At 45.8% G+C, this 17,689-nt stretch overlaps 1 protein-coding gene and 1 long non-coding RNA gene across 4 annotated transcripts in view; one reads left to right on the forward strand and one right to left on the reverse strand.

Annotated features, from left to right (window-relative positions):
• Eif1b (eukaryotic translation initiation factor 1B) overlaps positions 1–313 on the reverse strand; it is a 2,174-nt gene extending 1,861 nt beyond the window's left edge. Inside the window, exon 1 of one of the 2 annotated variants that reach the window (XM_010624520.3) lies at positions 71–313. In XM_010624520.3, the coding sequence (XP_010622822.1) occupies positions 71–101 (31 nt within the window). In that variant the 5' untranslated portion in view covers positions 102–313. The remainder of the gene's footprint in view (positions 1–70) is intronic. The other variant, XM_010624521.3, reaches the window with a different exon arrangement.
• Positions 314–410: 97 nt separating this feature from the next.
• LOC104862457 lies at positions 411–2,727 on the forward strand. Of its 2 annotated transcripts, XR_780347.1 has the most exons (4): positions 411–493; positions 1,328–1,489; positions 1,992–2,241; positions 2,635–2,727. It is a non-coding gene; the product is annotated as an uncharacterized LOC104862457 (long non-coding RNA). The 2 variants fall into 2 exon arrangements; XR_780346.1 differs by lacking the exon at positions 1,992–2,241.
• Positions 2,728–17,689: the final 14,962 nt, after the last annotated feature.

Here is a 17,689-nt window from a genome sequence, read left to right on the forward strand (position 1 = left end):
GCCCAGATCTCCCGAGCGCCCCGATCCGGCGTCCTGGGGTCGCGGCGCCATCTTCCCGGCGGGCACTCACCGAAGGATTGGAGGTTCTGGATAGTGGACATGCGACACTAGTGTGAGGCCGCGGGGGACGAATCCTGCGAGGCCCGCCCGGACGCGAGAAAGGAGGCTGCGGCTGCGAGAGGACGGGAAGAGGAGGAGTAGGAGGAGGAAGGCTGCGGCGGCGGGCGGCGAAGGCAGGAAGAAGCAGCAGCAGAAGAAGGACCGACAGGGAGGGGAGGCGGCGCTGCGGCTGCTCACCCAAGATGGCTGCCGCCGCTTTTGTACTGGGCGCAGCGTCACGTGACGCACGCAGTGCCCGTCGGGAGGCCCCACTCGGAGTCCCCGCCCCGCCGCTGACTTTAGCCCCTCCTCTGGCGCATCTGGGGACTCTCGCGGCCTCAGGGCTGGAGGGGTGGGGGCTAGACCGTTGGCGTTGTCCGAGAATGTGGCCTCGGTGGGTACAAAGTGATGGGTCCCTCTAATACTAGTGTGCTGTCACTGCGTTCACAGTGGAAAGAGAAGTGAGGCGTTGCTCAGATGTTAATGACAATGTAGGTGTAATCTTTCCCCCCATCCAGTGGTAGGGACATCACTTCAGTTTTATCCATGGGCCACGGATTTGCAAACTGCAAGCTAAGAGTACCTGGAAATAATTGTCTTTGTGCTTAACTATAGGATGGATACCATTTATTGAGTGCTTGCTCTTTACCTCTTGCAGTACTAATAACCTTTGTAACTATCCTATGAAATCCTCCATCTCTCCTCCTTCTCCTCTTCTTCCCTACTCTGTGTAACATGCAAAAATAGAGGCTTTTGTAGGGAAAACAATTTGCCTAAATAGGAAACTCTTAACTCTGAAGTTTGTATTTTTGGACTTCTAATCTGGTTAAAAAAAAAAAAAAAAAAAAAAAAAAAAAAAAAAAAAAAAAAGAATTCCTTTTCCCGAAGATGTAAAATTCCAGTACTTCCAAGGCAAGGAGAACCCAAACCCTTCTGTGGAAATGCTTTCAAGTAACCCTTAATACTTTGGTTTTATGTGCTACTTTAATACTGCAGTACACCAACTTATAAGTAAGTTTTAATGCTCTGACTGGGAATGAACAAAGTGCTTTCCTGATTGCTGGCTGCACACAACCATTCTGCACTGCATTGTTTCTCAGAAGGAGCCAGAGTGCGCCAGTGAAGGAGAGGAAAGAGAAAAATCCAGAAATTTCAGGGTTTCATGGTCATTGTCTCTGTTGGACTCACTTTCTTTTACATTTGTGTCCGAAACCTCCCGGCGCTGAAGAATCTTCAGTCAGCCAGAATGAGTACAGGTGGAAACACCTGTGGTTATTAAAGGCTCTGCTGACTGTTCAGCCTGCCTTCCTGTTAGACCTGTGCTCCCCAATACAACAGCCGCCGATCCTGTGGGTCCTGGGCTTGTAGCCGGCTCAAACCGAGATGTGCGGTAGGTGCAAAATACACAGCTGACTTCTAAAGACATGATTTGTCTTCATTTCACCTGTTTCTTTTTAAGCATGGTCATTAGAATAAAAACATTTGTGTAGTTCAAGTTTTTATTAGACTTTCGGTTTCCAGTGAATACATTTTACCCATATGTGAAATTATAATAAAATGAAACTGAAAGCCAGGCATAGTGGCACAGGTCTATAATCTAAGGACTCTGGGAGGCTGAAGCAGGAGGACCAGAAATTCAAGCCCAGTCTGGGCAATTTAGCAAATTAGCGAGACCCTGTCTCAAAATGTAAAAATGACTGGGAATGAAGCTCAGTGCCAAAACCCTATATTCAATGCCACAATAGAGAGGGAGGAATAAAGGAGGGAAGGAGAGGGAGAGGAAGAAGGAGGAAGAAAAGAAAGAAGAGAGAAAAGAGGCACTGAAAATTAGTATCTTTGGTTCTAAATGGTGCCAGACTAGGTTATGGCGATTACTTCTTGGTATATTTCAGAAAGGAGTTTCGATCACTCAGAGCAATAGTATTGACTAAGGAATCAGGGAAGATAAAAGTTGAACACTTGGAAAGAGAAGTTCCCAAAGCAGGTCCCAGGTCTGACTCAGCCCCAGGCAGTGACAATACAAGCAGACAGCCTGGAGAGACCCTTTGTCTGTGGGATGGAGACAAAGCGGCTGGATGGAGGAGCTTCGCCTGGAGCCACAGAGCTGCCCTTGGGCCATGTGAAGGGGACATGATGACATAGGTCAGCATCTCACAGTGGTGGGCTTTGTGCGGCTGCTGGCGTCAAGGTGTGCTGTGGCCAGGATCCTGGTCCTTGTCCCCACAGGCTGCCTGCTGGACAGAGCAGTGTACTGTGCTGAGGACCCCAGCAGCTGAGGGAGAGACAGCCCACTGCCTCGCTCTGTATCCCCTGAAGGTTGTGCAGAGATGAGGCTTCTGCTGCTGGCCACGCAGCTCAGGGCTCTCTGCTGCCCAGCAGAACTTAAATTTGTGCTGCAGTCTAAGAGGTGCTTAGTCAGCACTGCTTTGTCTGTCCTTCTGATGCAGAGAACTTTTGTAAATAATCGAAAAACCTATAAAATGTTAGTAAAATGTAAAATGACTTCTGTCTCTAACAGCAATCTGCTTTATTTAGTTCAAACTTAGCAGACACTGGAGGCAGTGACCATGAAGTGGGACATCTGGCCTCATCCCTAACCCTGAACACCCCCTTCCTGTTCACTAGAACAGAGAGCTAGAGGAATCTTAAGGTAAACTCCCCAACTGCAAAGAGCTGTTCCGCCTGGGTTAGAGTGAACCGTCTGTGACTGTGATGTGAACTGTGACAATGAAATGTGACCGCCCAAATAAAGTCAAGGCTGTAAAACCCTGTAAAAGGAGGAGTTGTAACCCAGTGTTTTTGCTGATCCAGGCACTGCTTAAGTGCGATCGGCCCTCATCGATGAGTAAATTTGTTATTTTACTTCCATTCTGCTGCCCCTGCGTGTCGCTTGCAGATTCCTTCCGCAACACTTCACAGGGCCACTGCTTCAGCTCCTTCTTCTTTTCCCGTTAATCTCTTGTACATTAATTCCATCTTTTTTGTTTGTTATGTTTTCTTGAGACAAGGGCTCACAGGGTAGTCTAGGCAGGACTTGAACTTGTAATCCTTCTGCAATCAGCTTTCTGGGCACTGGAATTATAGGTGTTTGCACCATAGTTTGCTGCCGGGAGAGCTTTGCCACTGCACACCTGCAGGGTTCAGACCTTCTTGTAAACCAGATCGGGAAACCTGTTCTTTTGCTAGGTGTGCACCCTAAAGAAGCCCCTTGCACTTGGCATGTCTTAGGGCCAGAAAAAGTGAATGCATCATAGGCAAAAGGAATGTCCTGAAGTTAGGGAGAGAAGCTCTGCAGCCTCTCCAGGAAGGCCCTGCCATTCCCCACTGGGAGGGCTTCGTGTTCTTCCCCTGGCCCGTGAAGCGGGGACTCCCCATTCCCAAGGGACCCCGGAGATGTCCACATTTCCAGGAGGCCAAATATGAAGAGAAAACCCAAGAATGAGTGTCCTCTGCTCACACTAAACATCCTAACTTGTGTTTCCCATGCCTCACCAGGGAAGGTTAGCAGCAGTGAGACTGAACTTACTTTCCTGTGTGGAGCTGTGTTGGCAGGCGGTCAATACGTACATGTTTCAGTTGTGAAGAGCTCAGTTGCTATCTGTCCAGAATGAGGCGCAGTTTCTATAGAGTTCTGTGGGATCAGAAGATGTGCAGAAGAGAAACTCATAACCCAGGCTTTCTTTTCTCTCTCTTTCTCTTTTTTGGACGACTAAGTGGGATGGGGTGAGTGGGTTCTGTGTACAAAGGCATTTGATTAAAAACATCGGTAGCAATGATAGCTGTCTTTGTCTGTTTATAAGATATGACAGAATGCATGGGACTGGATGATTTATGAAGAACAAGAAACCAGTGGCTCACAGTCCTGGAGACTAGAAGTCCAAGGTCAGGGTGCAGGCAAGTTTGGAAACTCAAATTCCCAAATGGTGTCCTGGGGAGCTGCACCCTTCAGTGGGGTGAAAACTTCATCCTCACGCAGCATAGTAGGAAGGCCAGGAGGCACAGAGGCCTGAACTCACCATCTGTTGTGGTTTAGACCTGGGATCCCCCTAAAGCCTCGTGTGTTTGGAAGATGATTGGGTCATGGGGCGCCATACACATCAGTGGGTGAGTGCTGCCGTTAGGAGGTGGGCCTGGCTGGAGGCAGTCGCTGGGATGTGACCTGGAAGGCCCATCTCCCTCCCTGGCTCACGCCCTCTCTCTTGGCTTCCTGGCCACCATGATGTGAGCAGCTTTCCTCCGCCAGCCCTTCTGCCATGTTGTTTTCTGTTTTGAGCCTGCCAAAATTTCTGAATTTTTGAAACCGTGACCCAGAATAAACTTCTCCTCCTTCAAGTTGTGGGTGTTGAGGAGAAAGTGAAGTGACTAAGACACCGTTTTATGGCGACATTGATCTGTCTGAGAGCAGAGGCCATTCGGTCCTGTATCCCTACACTATTGTACTGGGGAGCAAGTCTCCTATACATAAATTTCTGGGAACACATTCAAACCATGGCAACATGTGGGTTATTAGCCTATAATATCTCGAATAGTCACAGAATATTATTTTGCACAGAGTCAAAATTTATGCATGTGTTAGAGTCACTTTCTTTTCTTATTTTCAGGGAGCTTGTAAATCTTAAGGGAGAATTAAACCAAGCTCACATGTAATTATAAAGTAAACAGAATAAGAAATTTCAGGGACCTGGGAGTTGCAGAACTAATGGAATTAATTCAAGAAATCCGAGGAAATTTCCCTGAGGTTCCTGCTCTCCAGGGGTGGTCTTAGGGGGGAATGTGGACACATGGCCATGCCACTCAACATCTGATCTCAGGGAAGGGCAGGGATGCATCCAGAGTTCTTCTCTTCCATTCTACCCTGCTGCCAGCAAGAACTGCAGAGGTCCTGGAATTTCCCCTCATTGGAAGCTCCCACAGCTGTGTGGATGCTGACAGAAGACATAAGACTCCTGGTTGGAGACCGAGATGTTGTTGTTCTTGGCAGAAGCAGTTGCCAGAGCTCAATGCTGAAGCCGTACTCCCTGCCCACAAGTCCTGTGTGGCAGCACCTAGGGCCTGGCTGGCGCCCACACATATGGGCTGTGTTACAGGGAAGGAGCCAGTTCTCGTGGAGTGAGCTGCTTTGACTCTGAGCAATAACAGCCTTGTCTGGAGGGAGATGGTGCCTCTTCCCTCAGTGCTCCCCATGTATACAACCCTGAGAAAAGGCTGAGATGAGAGAGTCTGGGCCTTGCGTCCTAACACACAGAGCCCTGAGCACCCCTGGGGGATTGCCTTTCCCAGCGACCGTGGGCGCTCTCTCTTGAGGGCACCATGGCTGCACAGTGGACAAGCGTCCTGCACAGTCCCAGGCCATGACTCACATGTCCTCTTCTCGATACCTGACCTTGCCAGCCTCCCGCTGCCATTTTCCCCTTGGCCTTGGCTCCCACAGAGCCAGCCGGTCCTGGGAATTAAGCTGGGGCTGGACAGGGACCTGGCTTCGGTGGCCCTCAGTCCTTGACTTCATGCTGCAGCTGGCTTTCCTAACAGCTCTGCATGGGCTCCAGTCACAAATGCTGCCTAGAGAAGTGGCATTTTTCTTGCCTTTGCCACTGACCCTTGAGATGTCCTCCCATAGACTCCTGGAGCAGCGCTGGCTTCATGGTCCTATGTATGTCTTGGGTATACTCAGGCCCAAGGGCTTATCCAAAGCATAGAATTCAAGCACGGAAGCCTAAGACTTCGATCTTGTGTCTGTCCTTGTGCAGATATCAGTAGCTGTGAGATCTTTCAGTCTCAATCTCCCCGGGAAAGGGCCTCATAATTCCCGTTGCATAGCTTTATACTGAGGCCATCAGAGGTGTCTGGAACGTTCAGAATAGGGGCTGGCGCAGGAGATGAAGTGTGGTGAGCACGCCCGGAAGTGATTCTCACGCGAGCCTGGGGCACTCAGTGCAGGCTGCGTCCGCCTATGGATATATACGCATTTCTCCTTTCGTTTCCTGTGTGCCGGTGCTCTCCCGAAATCGCATTATAGCCAGTCTCTTTGGTTCATTCTAATGCAATTTTTCCTGGAATTGTGGCCATCATTTTATGCAACCTAATTATATCGAATAGTCCCAGAGGGGTAGATTCAGAATAAAGAGCAGAAATAAAACTCCTTTATTACCAAACATTCTTGTAATTTCCACCGTGTGAAGGAGGAGGCCATGCGGTGTGAATCCCCCAGGCCAGGGCACCCTCACCCTTCCTCCTCCTGCTCACACACCCATATGCTTAGGACAGGGCACCCCCCAAAAGCTACATTATGTCTGTCTTCCGATTAGACACGACCGTGACCTTACCAGATCCATTCCTGGAAATTCATGCAACTTTGGATTTAAGAACAGATGTTCTTGGGCCAGGGATGTAGCTCAGTGGTGCTGCTGCCTGCCTCGCAAGCATAAGAACCTGAGTTCGATCTCTGGTAACAAATAACAATAACAACAACAACAAAAAAACCAGACATTCTTAGAGCCACATCTGCTTAAATCAAAGTCATTTCAATCTTTGTTTTTGAAATAGATTTGGAAAATGTGAGTAGCTATCGTCAGTTGTGGGAATTCATTACAAGTGAACCTGGGGCTGCTGATTGAGTCTTGATTATAAGTTCAGGTGACCTGGAGGCGGACTCTTCAGGCCTCCCTTTCCACCCTAGACACAGCTCCAATGGGATGGTGGATCAGGCTCTCATTTCTGTAACACTCAAACAATGCCGCTTCTCTGCCACTTGCTCCGGAATGCTTTGGTGTAGCAGACGTGAAACCTTGAGAGGAGATCGCATCGAACAAGGTGCCTCACCCTATGGTTCTGCTCAGCAAAGAACTGATCGGTCTCCTTGAGAGGAGGAGAGGAAGCAACTTTCTCACGAGAGAGGGTGAAGTTGTTTCCATCACTGTGACTGGAGCCTGGCAGTATCCGTTGCAGTACTGGCTAGGGACCCGTTTCTACGCCACTTTGTGACCGTTTGTGTGCATTTCTTCCCCTCCGCCTGTGTGTTATTTTATCATACAGTTTATCTTTGTGCCACACCGTTCTCGCTTGTTCAAAATAATCAATGATATTTAAGGTAGTTTGCATAGTAAGATAAGGGCTTTGTGCATCTGTCCACATACTTTCCATTTCCAGTGCTGTCTTTTCTTGTTGAATGACAGAGGCCCTGGGACTCTGGACGGTCTGCCTGGAATGTGCAGGACGCCCCTGCGGTGAATGGTCCTCTGGGGAATCTGGTCAGTGCAGTTGAATTTAGCCTTCACCTGCCTGGGGGGAAAGCCCCACACCTGTACCTGGAGGAGCTGGGGTGCCCTGTGCTCTGCAGGTGGGCTTCCCTCGGCCTGTGCGTGACAGAGAGGGTCAAGCCAGCAGTGTGGGCAGTGGGAGAGTGCACCGGATGCACAGGTGTGTGTCTCCTCTGACCTCTAAGGCCACACGTGGGCGGACACCATAGCTATGCCGGTTTGCCACACCCCTCAGTAAGCTACAGTGACAGCAGCGTCCCTCAGGAAAGCTGAAGGAAGGCTCGCTTGACTGAGTATTGCATTGCTTACTGCTGCTTATTTAGCGTTTTTGATCATCCACCTTGCAAACAAGGTACCTCAATTCTGAACATGAAGTAACAGCGGCTCCAGGAAAAACAGTGTAAATACAAGGTAGAAGGGAGCTATATGGGTGTACAAAAAAAATCAGCACAAATCATGGTTACATCTGAGCCATACTGGTGTGCAAATTAGGTGAAGCATTTTATGGGTCCTTTTTGAAGATGAAAATTTCCCAAGTTGATCTTCAGGTACAACACAATTCCTATCTTAACTCCAGCTAGCTTCTTTGCAAAAATTGACAAGCTAATCCTAAAGTTTACATGGGAATATAAGATACCATGAATAGTCAAAACAAAAACCTTGAAAAAGAAGAGCAAGGTCTCACACATCCTGATGTCCAGATTTTGTACAAAACTACAATAGTCAAGAACATGTACTCTGGCATGATACACATGTAAGTCAATGGAATGGAATGGCAAGTCCAGAAATAAGCCCTTACATTTGATTTTGACAGGAGTGACAGGACAATTTGACAGAGGACTCCAGCAGAGTTGGGACAACTGAATATTAGCAGGCAAAAGAATGAAGCTGAACCACTTTCTTGCCTCACATGTAAGACAACTCAGAATGGATCAGAGACCATGTGTAAGAGCTAAACTTGTGAAACTAGAGAAAGAACCACAGGCACAAGTCTTCGTGACCTTAGAGTGGGCAATGGGTTCCTAGATATGCCACCAAAGCAAAAGCAATAAAAGGGAAAATAAATTGTATATCAAATTAAAAACTTTTGTGCTTCAAAAGATATATAAAAAAAAGACAAGAAACCACAAAATAGGAAAACATTTTCAAATCAGGTACCTGCTAAGAGAATTGTGTCCAAAATACTTAAAGAATTACAACTCAATATAAAAAACCAAGAGGCCAGTTAAACATAGGCAAAGGATGTGAATAGACATTTTCCTAATAGGCATTTGAAAAGTGTTCAACATCGTTTGCTAACAAATGCAAATCAGGTCCACAGCGCTGCTTCCCTCCCGCTAGATGGGGGACAACCAAGAAAACAGAAAGTAGCAAGGGATGAGGACTGGAGAAGTGGAAACATTCACCTGCCGCTGGTGGGAACATGAATCGCGGTAACACCTCAGCCCGCAGTCCCGCAAAATGAAAAGTAAACTCCGATTAACTACAGATTTATCTTCCGGGCTCCACTCCGAGGAACGTATGCAGGAGAAACGAGAACCTGGGTGCTCACAAAAGCATGCACACACGTGTTCACAGCAGCACTGTTGAAAGCAGTGCAGTGTGAACAGAGCCCGTGGTTGATGGAGGATGAGGTGTCAGCTCTCTCAACGAAGGGCTCCCCTGAGCACCCCACCTCTCTCCCATCTGCAGTGCCCCTCTCTGTGGATCTCCCCCAGGATGCAAGTATTTTCCAGAGTCTTCCATCTTAAAAACAAAAGCAAAAACTTCCTCTGGTCTTACGTCCTTTTCTTTCCAGAACCCGTTTTTCTCTCCGTGTGGGAAATGTCAGCAGACCCTCTCTCCACTGGCCTGTGACCTGAGGAACTGCTCCAGCTGCACTGCTACCCAGAGGTCACCTTTCCTCCACCTCCACGCTGCCACCTCAAGGCCTTTGCCCCTCTTCTAGCTCCCTGGCCCTCTCCATGGTGCTGGACACACCAATGCCTCCTTTTTCACGGCTTCTCTCCGTTTCCTTCTGAGTGGTGGGTCTTGCTATCTCCACGCCCTCGTGGCTCCTCCTTGCTCAGCCCATGCCACTGTGATACCAGGAGGGGTGTGGCAATGACAGTCTGGGAGCTAAGGGATGGAGGTGTTTGTCCCCAGACAGCTTTAGGGGAGGCAGCACCAGCAGAGGACAATGGACCAGTGGCTCAGTGACCTTGCGGCTGTGCTCGCTGGTGCTGTGGGGAGGCGGAGCAGAGCCACAACTCAGAAGTTCAAGGCTGCAAACAGTCTCGAGAACCATCCGATAATATTCTGGGAACAGTCTGTTTTGAGAACGTAGATGAATAACTAGAACCAGGTGTTCACAAAAAATATTTTCTAATGCTTTGCTAGAGATAATCTGTAAGGAACTAACTGTTTATTCTCATGGAAGTATTGTGCATGTATCTAATAAAAACCGAGGTTGGTGAGAGTTGGCTGCTGTCTGCCTGTGAGAGCTTCAACCTTCTACTTCTTGGCAAAACTACATTCCTGCTGTCTTGCTGTCCTTCGCTTCCCCAACGGCAACAAGTGGCACCCGAACGGGGACCTGAAGGCTACGTTTCCAAAAGATGGGGGAACTGAAAGGGAAAAAAAGGTATGTTCAGGGGAAAATGAAACTTTCAGGAATTTCAGAGTAGAGTCATACATGGGGAATTCCCCATCCACCGAGACTTAGTATATCAAATTACTTCGCAATTTGCTGAAAAGTGCAAGGGTGAAGGTGAAGAGTTCCCAGTTCAGAGAGCTATTCTCGGTGGTAAAAAAAAAAAAATGTTATTGGTTTCACCCCAGTGGTAAAACTCAGTTAAATTTAAAAGTGTGGAAACAAGTTATGCGGGCTTTCAGGCGTGCTCATCAGGCTGTGGATACAATTCTGGTATCGGTCTGGTCACTCTGTAATTTGATATCCATAGCTCTCCAGCCTTTGCGGTCTGAATCGGAATCCTATGGTACAGATCACGAGCACCCAAATCAGACACCGCGTCGGGGGTGTGACTCTGTGGGTGATGTGTTATCCCTACCTGTTCCCCCTTTGCCAAAACAGGCTCTTGTTTGCTCGGGATATAAAGAAAGATAAAGATGAAAAGACAGGAGACTGTGAATTTGGTAAACAATCCGAGGAGCTAGCCTCAATTGAAAGTGAAAGTGAGGATGCAAAATACCGAAGGATCGGATTCCGAGCCTTACATGGAGGATTATAAAATCCTGATGGCTCAGGTTCAGCAGACAGCTGAGAAGGTAGATAAATTAACTTTCCAAACTGGAGGAGAAAATGTGAAGAAACAAGAAACAGAAATGCCTATTTGTAATCCTTATGTGAGAGAAAGCTTTGAGCCTTCGGCCCCTCCCGCTCCTGTCTTTTCTCCACCAGCAGCACACGTTGGCCCTGTGACACTTCAAAGGCCCCTAGTACAGCTTGGAGGATCTTTTGGGAAAAAGTTGCTTTTGGGTTTTGATAAAGATTTCCCGTGTGATAATTCCTATGATAATTCAGATTTCTTTAGATTTCCTATACTTCGACAAAATATGCCAGCTAATGCTCAAGTTCCTCAAGGTTATGTTCAAATTGATCATCATAATATGGAATATAAGGTTTTAAAGGCTTTTAAGGAAGCTGTTAATTCTTATGGTATGCATTCAACTTATGTGACTGGACTTCTTAATAACTATGCGACTGAAAAATCGGTTGATACCTACGGACTGGGAGACTTTAGCAAAAACAATTCTAGAGGCAGGGGAGCATCTGCAATTTAAAACCTGTTGGAGGGAAGAAGCTGACCAGACGGCTCTTGTCAGCGCGCAGTGTAATCCAGCAGGCTGCACAGGAGATCAAGTAACAGGGCAAGGTGCAGCAGCTGCTGCAGCAGCTCAAGCCGGTCTTGATGATGTCTCTATAGTTCAAATGTGTTTATGCTGTATGAGAGCACGGAATAGAGTTGAAGCCACTGGCCGGAGGGCCCAGTCATTCACTAAAATCATACAAAACCCTGGGGAACCTTATACTGATTTCTTAGCCTGACTTCGAACTGCTATTACTAGAGCTATTGCATAACCAGATGTTCAAGAGCTTTTATTACAGGCCCTATCTTATGAAAATGCTAATACAGAATGCCAAAAGGCTCCACGCCCCTTAGGGCACAGAGAGCACCATTGGAGGAGTATATTAAGGCTTGCCATGATGTTGGCTCCCCTACTTATCATGCTAATCTTTTAGCCTCTGCCTTTAAAATGGTTAAAAGAGACCCCTGTGTGGGTAAAACAGTGGCCCCTTACAAGACAAAAACTAGAAGCGCTGGAAAATTTGGTACAAGAACAACTAGACGCAGGGCACATTGAACCTTCTATTAGACCTGTGTTTTTGATAAAAAAGAAAAGTGGTAAATGGAGAATGCTTACAGATCTTAGAAAAATCAATGAGATAATACAGCCTATGGGACCTTTACAGTTGGGAGTACCTACATCCACATTAATTCCCAAGGAATGGCCTATCATTATTGTAGATCTTAAAGATTGCTTTTTCACTATCCCTTTACAACCTCAAGATCAGGAGAATTTTGCTTTTACTGTTCCCACTTAGAATAATAGTCAGCCTGTTCATAGGTATCAATGGAAAGTATTGCCACAAGAAATGTTGAATAGTCCCACATTATGTTAACATTTTGTAGGTCACCCTTATCTTCCATTAGTAAATGATATCCTCAAAGTTTTATATTTCATTATATGGATGATATTCTCTTTTCTAATTCTAATCCTGAGACTTTACAACAAATATTTAGAGGAGGAATACAAGAATTAGAATTATATGGACTTCAGGTAGTGCCAGAAAAAATACAAACAGAACCACCTATGAAATATTTAGGTCAAATTATTGAATGGACTACAATCATACTCAGAAAGTTGAACTCAGAAAAGATATACCCTTAAGACACTTAATGATTATAAAAAATTATTAGGAGATATTAATTGGCTGTGTCCCACTTTGGGAATACCAACCTATGCTTTCACTAATCTTTTCAGAATCTTAGAAGGACCCTCAGATTACCAGAGCAGCTCAAAAGGAATTGGCTTGGAATGAGAAACATATGAAAAATGCCTCTCTCCAGAGAATTGAAAGTTTACAAGATCTTAAATTGTTAGTTTTCCACACTCCACATTCTCCCCCTGGGCTAAACCAGCAGAATATTAAAATTATTGAATGGGTTTTTCTTCCACATAAGAGTGTAAAAAAGTTGGAAACATTTAGAAAAATTTTGTGAATTAATTCATCGGGGTAATTTACACCTCTGTCAATTAACGGGTACCATCCACAAGAAATAATTGCTCCTTTTACTGCAAAACAAATAAAGGAATTGTTTCAACTTAATGATTGGCAAAGAACCATGGCTCATTTCCTTGGTAAAATTTGTAACTCATATCCCAAGGATAAATGTACTCAATTTTTGGATTTTGAGTAAAATCATAGTAAAACATCCTGTCCAAGGCCCTACTTCTTATACAGATGCCAATAAACAAGGATTGGTGGTTATGCTAGAGATATTAAACCCTTAAGAGCATGGAAAGGTAATGTATGGAAAAATCAAACTAATAATCATACTCAATTATCTTTCACGGTAAATGAAACCAGATATACTCAGACCTGTGCTTGCCTTCCTTTTATGTTCATGAGTGGGACTGCTACCTAGAGTAAAACAACAGGGTTGGTAACCTGTGTCAGTCATTCCTTTTTTACCTGTATAAATCATACTGTAATGTTTAACATGAGCTCTCATAGTCTTTATATTCTGAAGGTAAGAGTAGGCATATGGCTACCTGCACATAAGACTAGACAATGGCAGGATTCTCCGTCTAGCTTGATGCTACAACACATTCTTAAAGGACTCCTGAAATGATCAAGAGGGTGATCGAACTGATTGGTGTAGCCGTTCTTGGACTGACAGCCATTACAGCCATGGCAGTGACTGCTGGTGTTGCTCTCTATCAAGCTATACAAACTCCTGAGTTTGTCCAGGACTGGCATACAGATTCAGAAAAATTGTGGATATCACAACGTCAGATTGATAATGAACTTTCTAGCCAGCTTGCCAACCGGCAATGAGCAGTTGTAATGATGGGTGATCAAATTGTTAGTTTACAGCCCCAGATTCAATTGCACTGATGGTGGAATGTATCCACCTTTTGTGTGACACCTATCCCTTATAATGAAACTGTATTTCCTTGGGAAAAAGTTAAAAAACATCTGCTTAATTACGGGAATATATCTCATGAGATTTTGGAATTACAAAACCAAATTAGGGAGACTTATCAAGAACAATTGGAGATAATTGGTGATACTGATCTTGCACAAAGTGCAATCGATGGCATTCAGGATTTAAATCCTCTCATTTAAAGGCTATGATAGGATCCTCTGTAGGACTGTTATTAATATCCACATTTGTTTGTATTGTTTTCTGTATAGTCTGCAGAAGACTCTGGTGTCAGCAAGGAGTAGCCTCTTGATAAGCCGCTGTATTTTCCTTGATGCTGCATGAAATGAAGCAAAAACAAAAGGGGAGTGCAGAGGAGAAGGTCACATTGGGACACGGATTGGAACAGGAACTGCAGGTGTGGTTCTGCACACGGAGCCACAACTCGGAAGTTCAAGGCTGCACACAGTCTCGAGAACCATCTGATAACATTCTGGGAACAGTCTTGTTTTGAGACAGTAGATGAATAACTAGAACCAGGTGTTCACAAAAAATATTTTCTAATGCTTTGCTAGAGATAATCTGTAAGGAACTAACTGTTTATTCTCATGGAAGTATTGTGCATGTATCTAATAAAAACCGAGGTTGGTGAGAGTTGGCTGCTGTCTGCCTGTGAGAGCTTCAGCCCTCTACTACTCGGCAAAACTACATTCCTGCTGTCTTGCCGTCCTTCGCGTTCCCAACAACAACACCATTTGGCCCTGAAAAGTAGGTAGAATGTGGAGGGAGGATGAGAAGTGGGTAACTCATGTTCATGCCTCTTGCATACGTTTTAATAATAGCACTCTTAGGAGAAACGAGAGAATTCGCAGAGCTGTCCGCAATAGCAGTGAGGTTGGAGGGCGATGCCATTGCTTCTTGGATCATAATTCCAAGATGGCGCAGGACTTCAGGCAGGATGACGATGCCCACAGTAATTTTCTGTGGTAACTGCACAGGGGCTCCATGTGGCTTTTCCTGCAGATGACAGAGCAAAGACTTTCACCCTCTTAGACTGATGTACACCTGTCATAACTACTCAATCACAAGAACCAAGCCTGGCATTTCAGAGTAAACATGTTATTTCTTTATGCAAGTGCCATAATTAGCTGTGTGAAATTGCTGACCCATTAACAGCAAAAACCGATGGAATGAGATCTATCTTCACACATGAGCTGGGATGTTGTGAAAATATAAATTGTTAGCCATAAACTGAGGCCCCACACTGAGAGGGGTGCTGTGGCACAGAGAGTGGCAGAAAGGGCACAGCCAGCCATGACCTCTTCTAGGCACTTGGAGCAGTAAATCCAGATGTCTTTAAGGGAGCTAACTAAGAAACCTAGAAACCACGAGATCTGTTTGAGCAAGCTTTGCAAAGGAGAACGCTACTCTTCTCCAGACCTAGTCCACTCTCAGCTCACGGAGCTGCTGCTGACCGTGCGGTCCTGGAAGGACACTTGGGGGCCTTTCTGCATTCTTCTTCCTTCTGCTCCACTCTCCCTCTTGGTCTCCAAGACAGCCTCCGCCTCCCAGGCACCTGCTGTCAGCCTGGCTCTCACCTGGGGCTGAGCTTGGAAGGGGAGTAGGGAGCAGGAGTTTGGAAGAGAGGCGGGGGCTTGCGTGTTCTTGTCCATCATCCCTGAGTCTGTTCTGTCCCTTGTTAAGTGGCTGAAGCTGACAGACAGTGGACGTATAGGTGTAGATGGCATAGGTATTGGTATAGGTGTATAGATATATAGGCGTAACACAGATCCTCCAGATCGAAGGAGTGGGTACATAGTCTTCTGCAGCAGGATCTGACCCCTAAATCCCCAAGGCAGCATTCACGAGAAACAAGGAACCCAAGGTGGTTCAAGGAGTCTGCGTGAACACAGAAGAATGTGGATCTGGGACACTGATACACGACATCTACCACTGAACTGTCCTGAGGCCCTGTGACCACCTAGTCCTGGCTACATGCTCCTCCCTCACAGGCAATGTGACCTGGTCCTGTTTTCCCTCCTTTCTAGACCACAGCCTCCAGGAGGCAGACAAGCGTTACTTTCTTCCCATGGTCTAGCGCTAGGTCAGGCCTTGCAGAGTGGACACGAAGCAGAGGTTGCTGGATTCGGGGATGAACGCCTGCTTCTGTGTGTGCATTTCTCTGTCGAGATATCAAGATGGCCCAGAAATACCTTAAACTCATTGTGACCAAAATCATGTGTGTGTGTGTGTGCGTGCATGTGTGTGCATGCGTGTTGCATGTGGAAGTGGGACCGACCCAGGGTCCCACACATGCTAGGTGAGCGCTCTTCCGCTGAGCTGTGACCCACCCTAGCTCTGGTGCTCTGCTCAGTGAGGCTCATCGCTGTGCTCTGTCTGCTGTCGAGTGGACACTACTTTCCTGGGCCTTGTGGTTTCCAGCCTGCTTGCCGCTTGACCGCTCAGCAGCTGCTCACCTCCTTTCCTGGCTCAGGTACACTCGCTGCCTGAGACATTGCTGTCTCAGTTTCCCAGCCCACCGCTTGCAGATCTCTAACTTGGCCGCCTCAGAGAGGGGGTTCCTCCTCCCCATCCTCTTCCCGCTCGGCACATAAACACTGTCTTCCCTGCTGACAGCCAGAGACCCGAGCCCCTTTGCCCCGGTCCTTCTCACCATTAATGCTAAACTAATTCCCGAGCCCCACTTGCCTCTAAAATACGTCTTGGACCCATCACAATCCTCTCTTCTCCAAGCGGTCTGCTCTAAACTGTCTTGGCCTCTCCTAGACTCTACAGGAAGTCTCCTTTGCAGTCTATTCACATTTTTTTTTGCTGTGCTATAACTGTATCCTCACACTTAAAAAGTCAGAGTGATTAAAAAATGATAAAGCTCAATAGCAACCCCCAAAATGAAATAAGGACTAGGACTCAATCTAATGAAGGCAGTAAAAGACCTCTACATTGAAAACTATAGTTCTTTGAAAAAAGACATTGAAGAGGATGTCAGAAAATGGAAAGACATCCCTTGTTCTTGGGTTGGAAGAAGCAATATAATGAAAATGAGCGTACTTCCAAAATTATTACACAGATTTAATGCAATCTCAATCAAAATGCCAACAGCTTATATCACAGAATTAGATAAAACAATCCTAAAATTCCTTTGGAACCAGGAGAGACCTAGAATAGCAAAGGTAGTTCTAGGCAACAAAGGCAAGGCAGGGGGCATCATAATCCCAGACTTGAAACTATACTACAAAACTACTGTGATAAAACAGCATGGTACTTGCTAAAGAACAGACCTGAGGATCAATGGAACAGACTAGAAGATGCAAAACAACTCCAAACACACTCAGCCACCTTATTTTTGACAGAGTAACCAAACATCTTCACTGGAAGAAAGATAGCCTCTTTAATAAATGGTGCTGGAAAAATTGGGTTTCTACTTGCTAAAGATTAAAACTAGACCCATATCTTTTACCATGCATTAAAACTAAAAGAAACAATCAAAGATCTAAACATTAAAACAGAAACAGTAAATCTGTTAGAAGATAGATTAGTAAGAACTCTTGAAGACACTGGTGTAGGCAAAGACTTTATGAACAAAACCCCAATCACACAGGAACTATCACAAAGAATCAACAACTAGGATCTCATCCTATTAAGAAGCTCTGCATAGTAATAGAAACCATCGACAGAGTGAAGAGACAACCCACAGCATGGGAAATAAAACACTCCAGTTGCTTCTCAGACAAAAGACTACTACAGAATATATAAAGAACTTAAAAAAAAATCAGATCTCCCAAATTTAGACCCAGTCCAAAAATGGCCATCTGAAATGATAGACACTTCTCAGATGAAGAAGTAGAAACAGCAAATACATGAAAAAATGTTCAGCATCACTGGTCATTCAAGAGACGCAAATTAAAACAATGCTGATATTCCATCTCACTCCAGAAAGAATGGTTGTTTTAAAGAAATCAGCCAATATCAAATGCAGGTGGGGCTGTGGAGGAAAAAAGGAACCATTCTACACTGTTGGAGGGAGTGCAGAAATCACTACAGAAATCAGCGTGGAGATTCCTCAAAGAACTAGGATTAGAGGTTCCATTTGCCCCAGCTATT

This window comes from Fukomys damarensis, unplaced genomic scaffold (assembly GCF_012274545.1).
Source record: "Fukomys damarensis isolate Sample0158 unplaced genomic scaffold, DMR_v1.0_HiC HiC_scaffold_12, whole genome shotgun sequence".
NCBI classification, from domain to species: domain Eukaryota; kingdom Metazoa; phylum Chordata; class Mammalia; order Rodentia; family Bathyergidae; genus Fukomys; species Fukomys damarensis.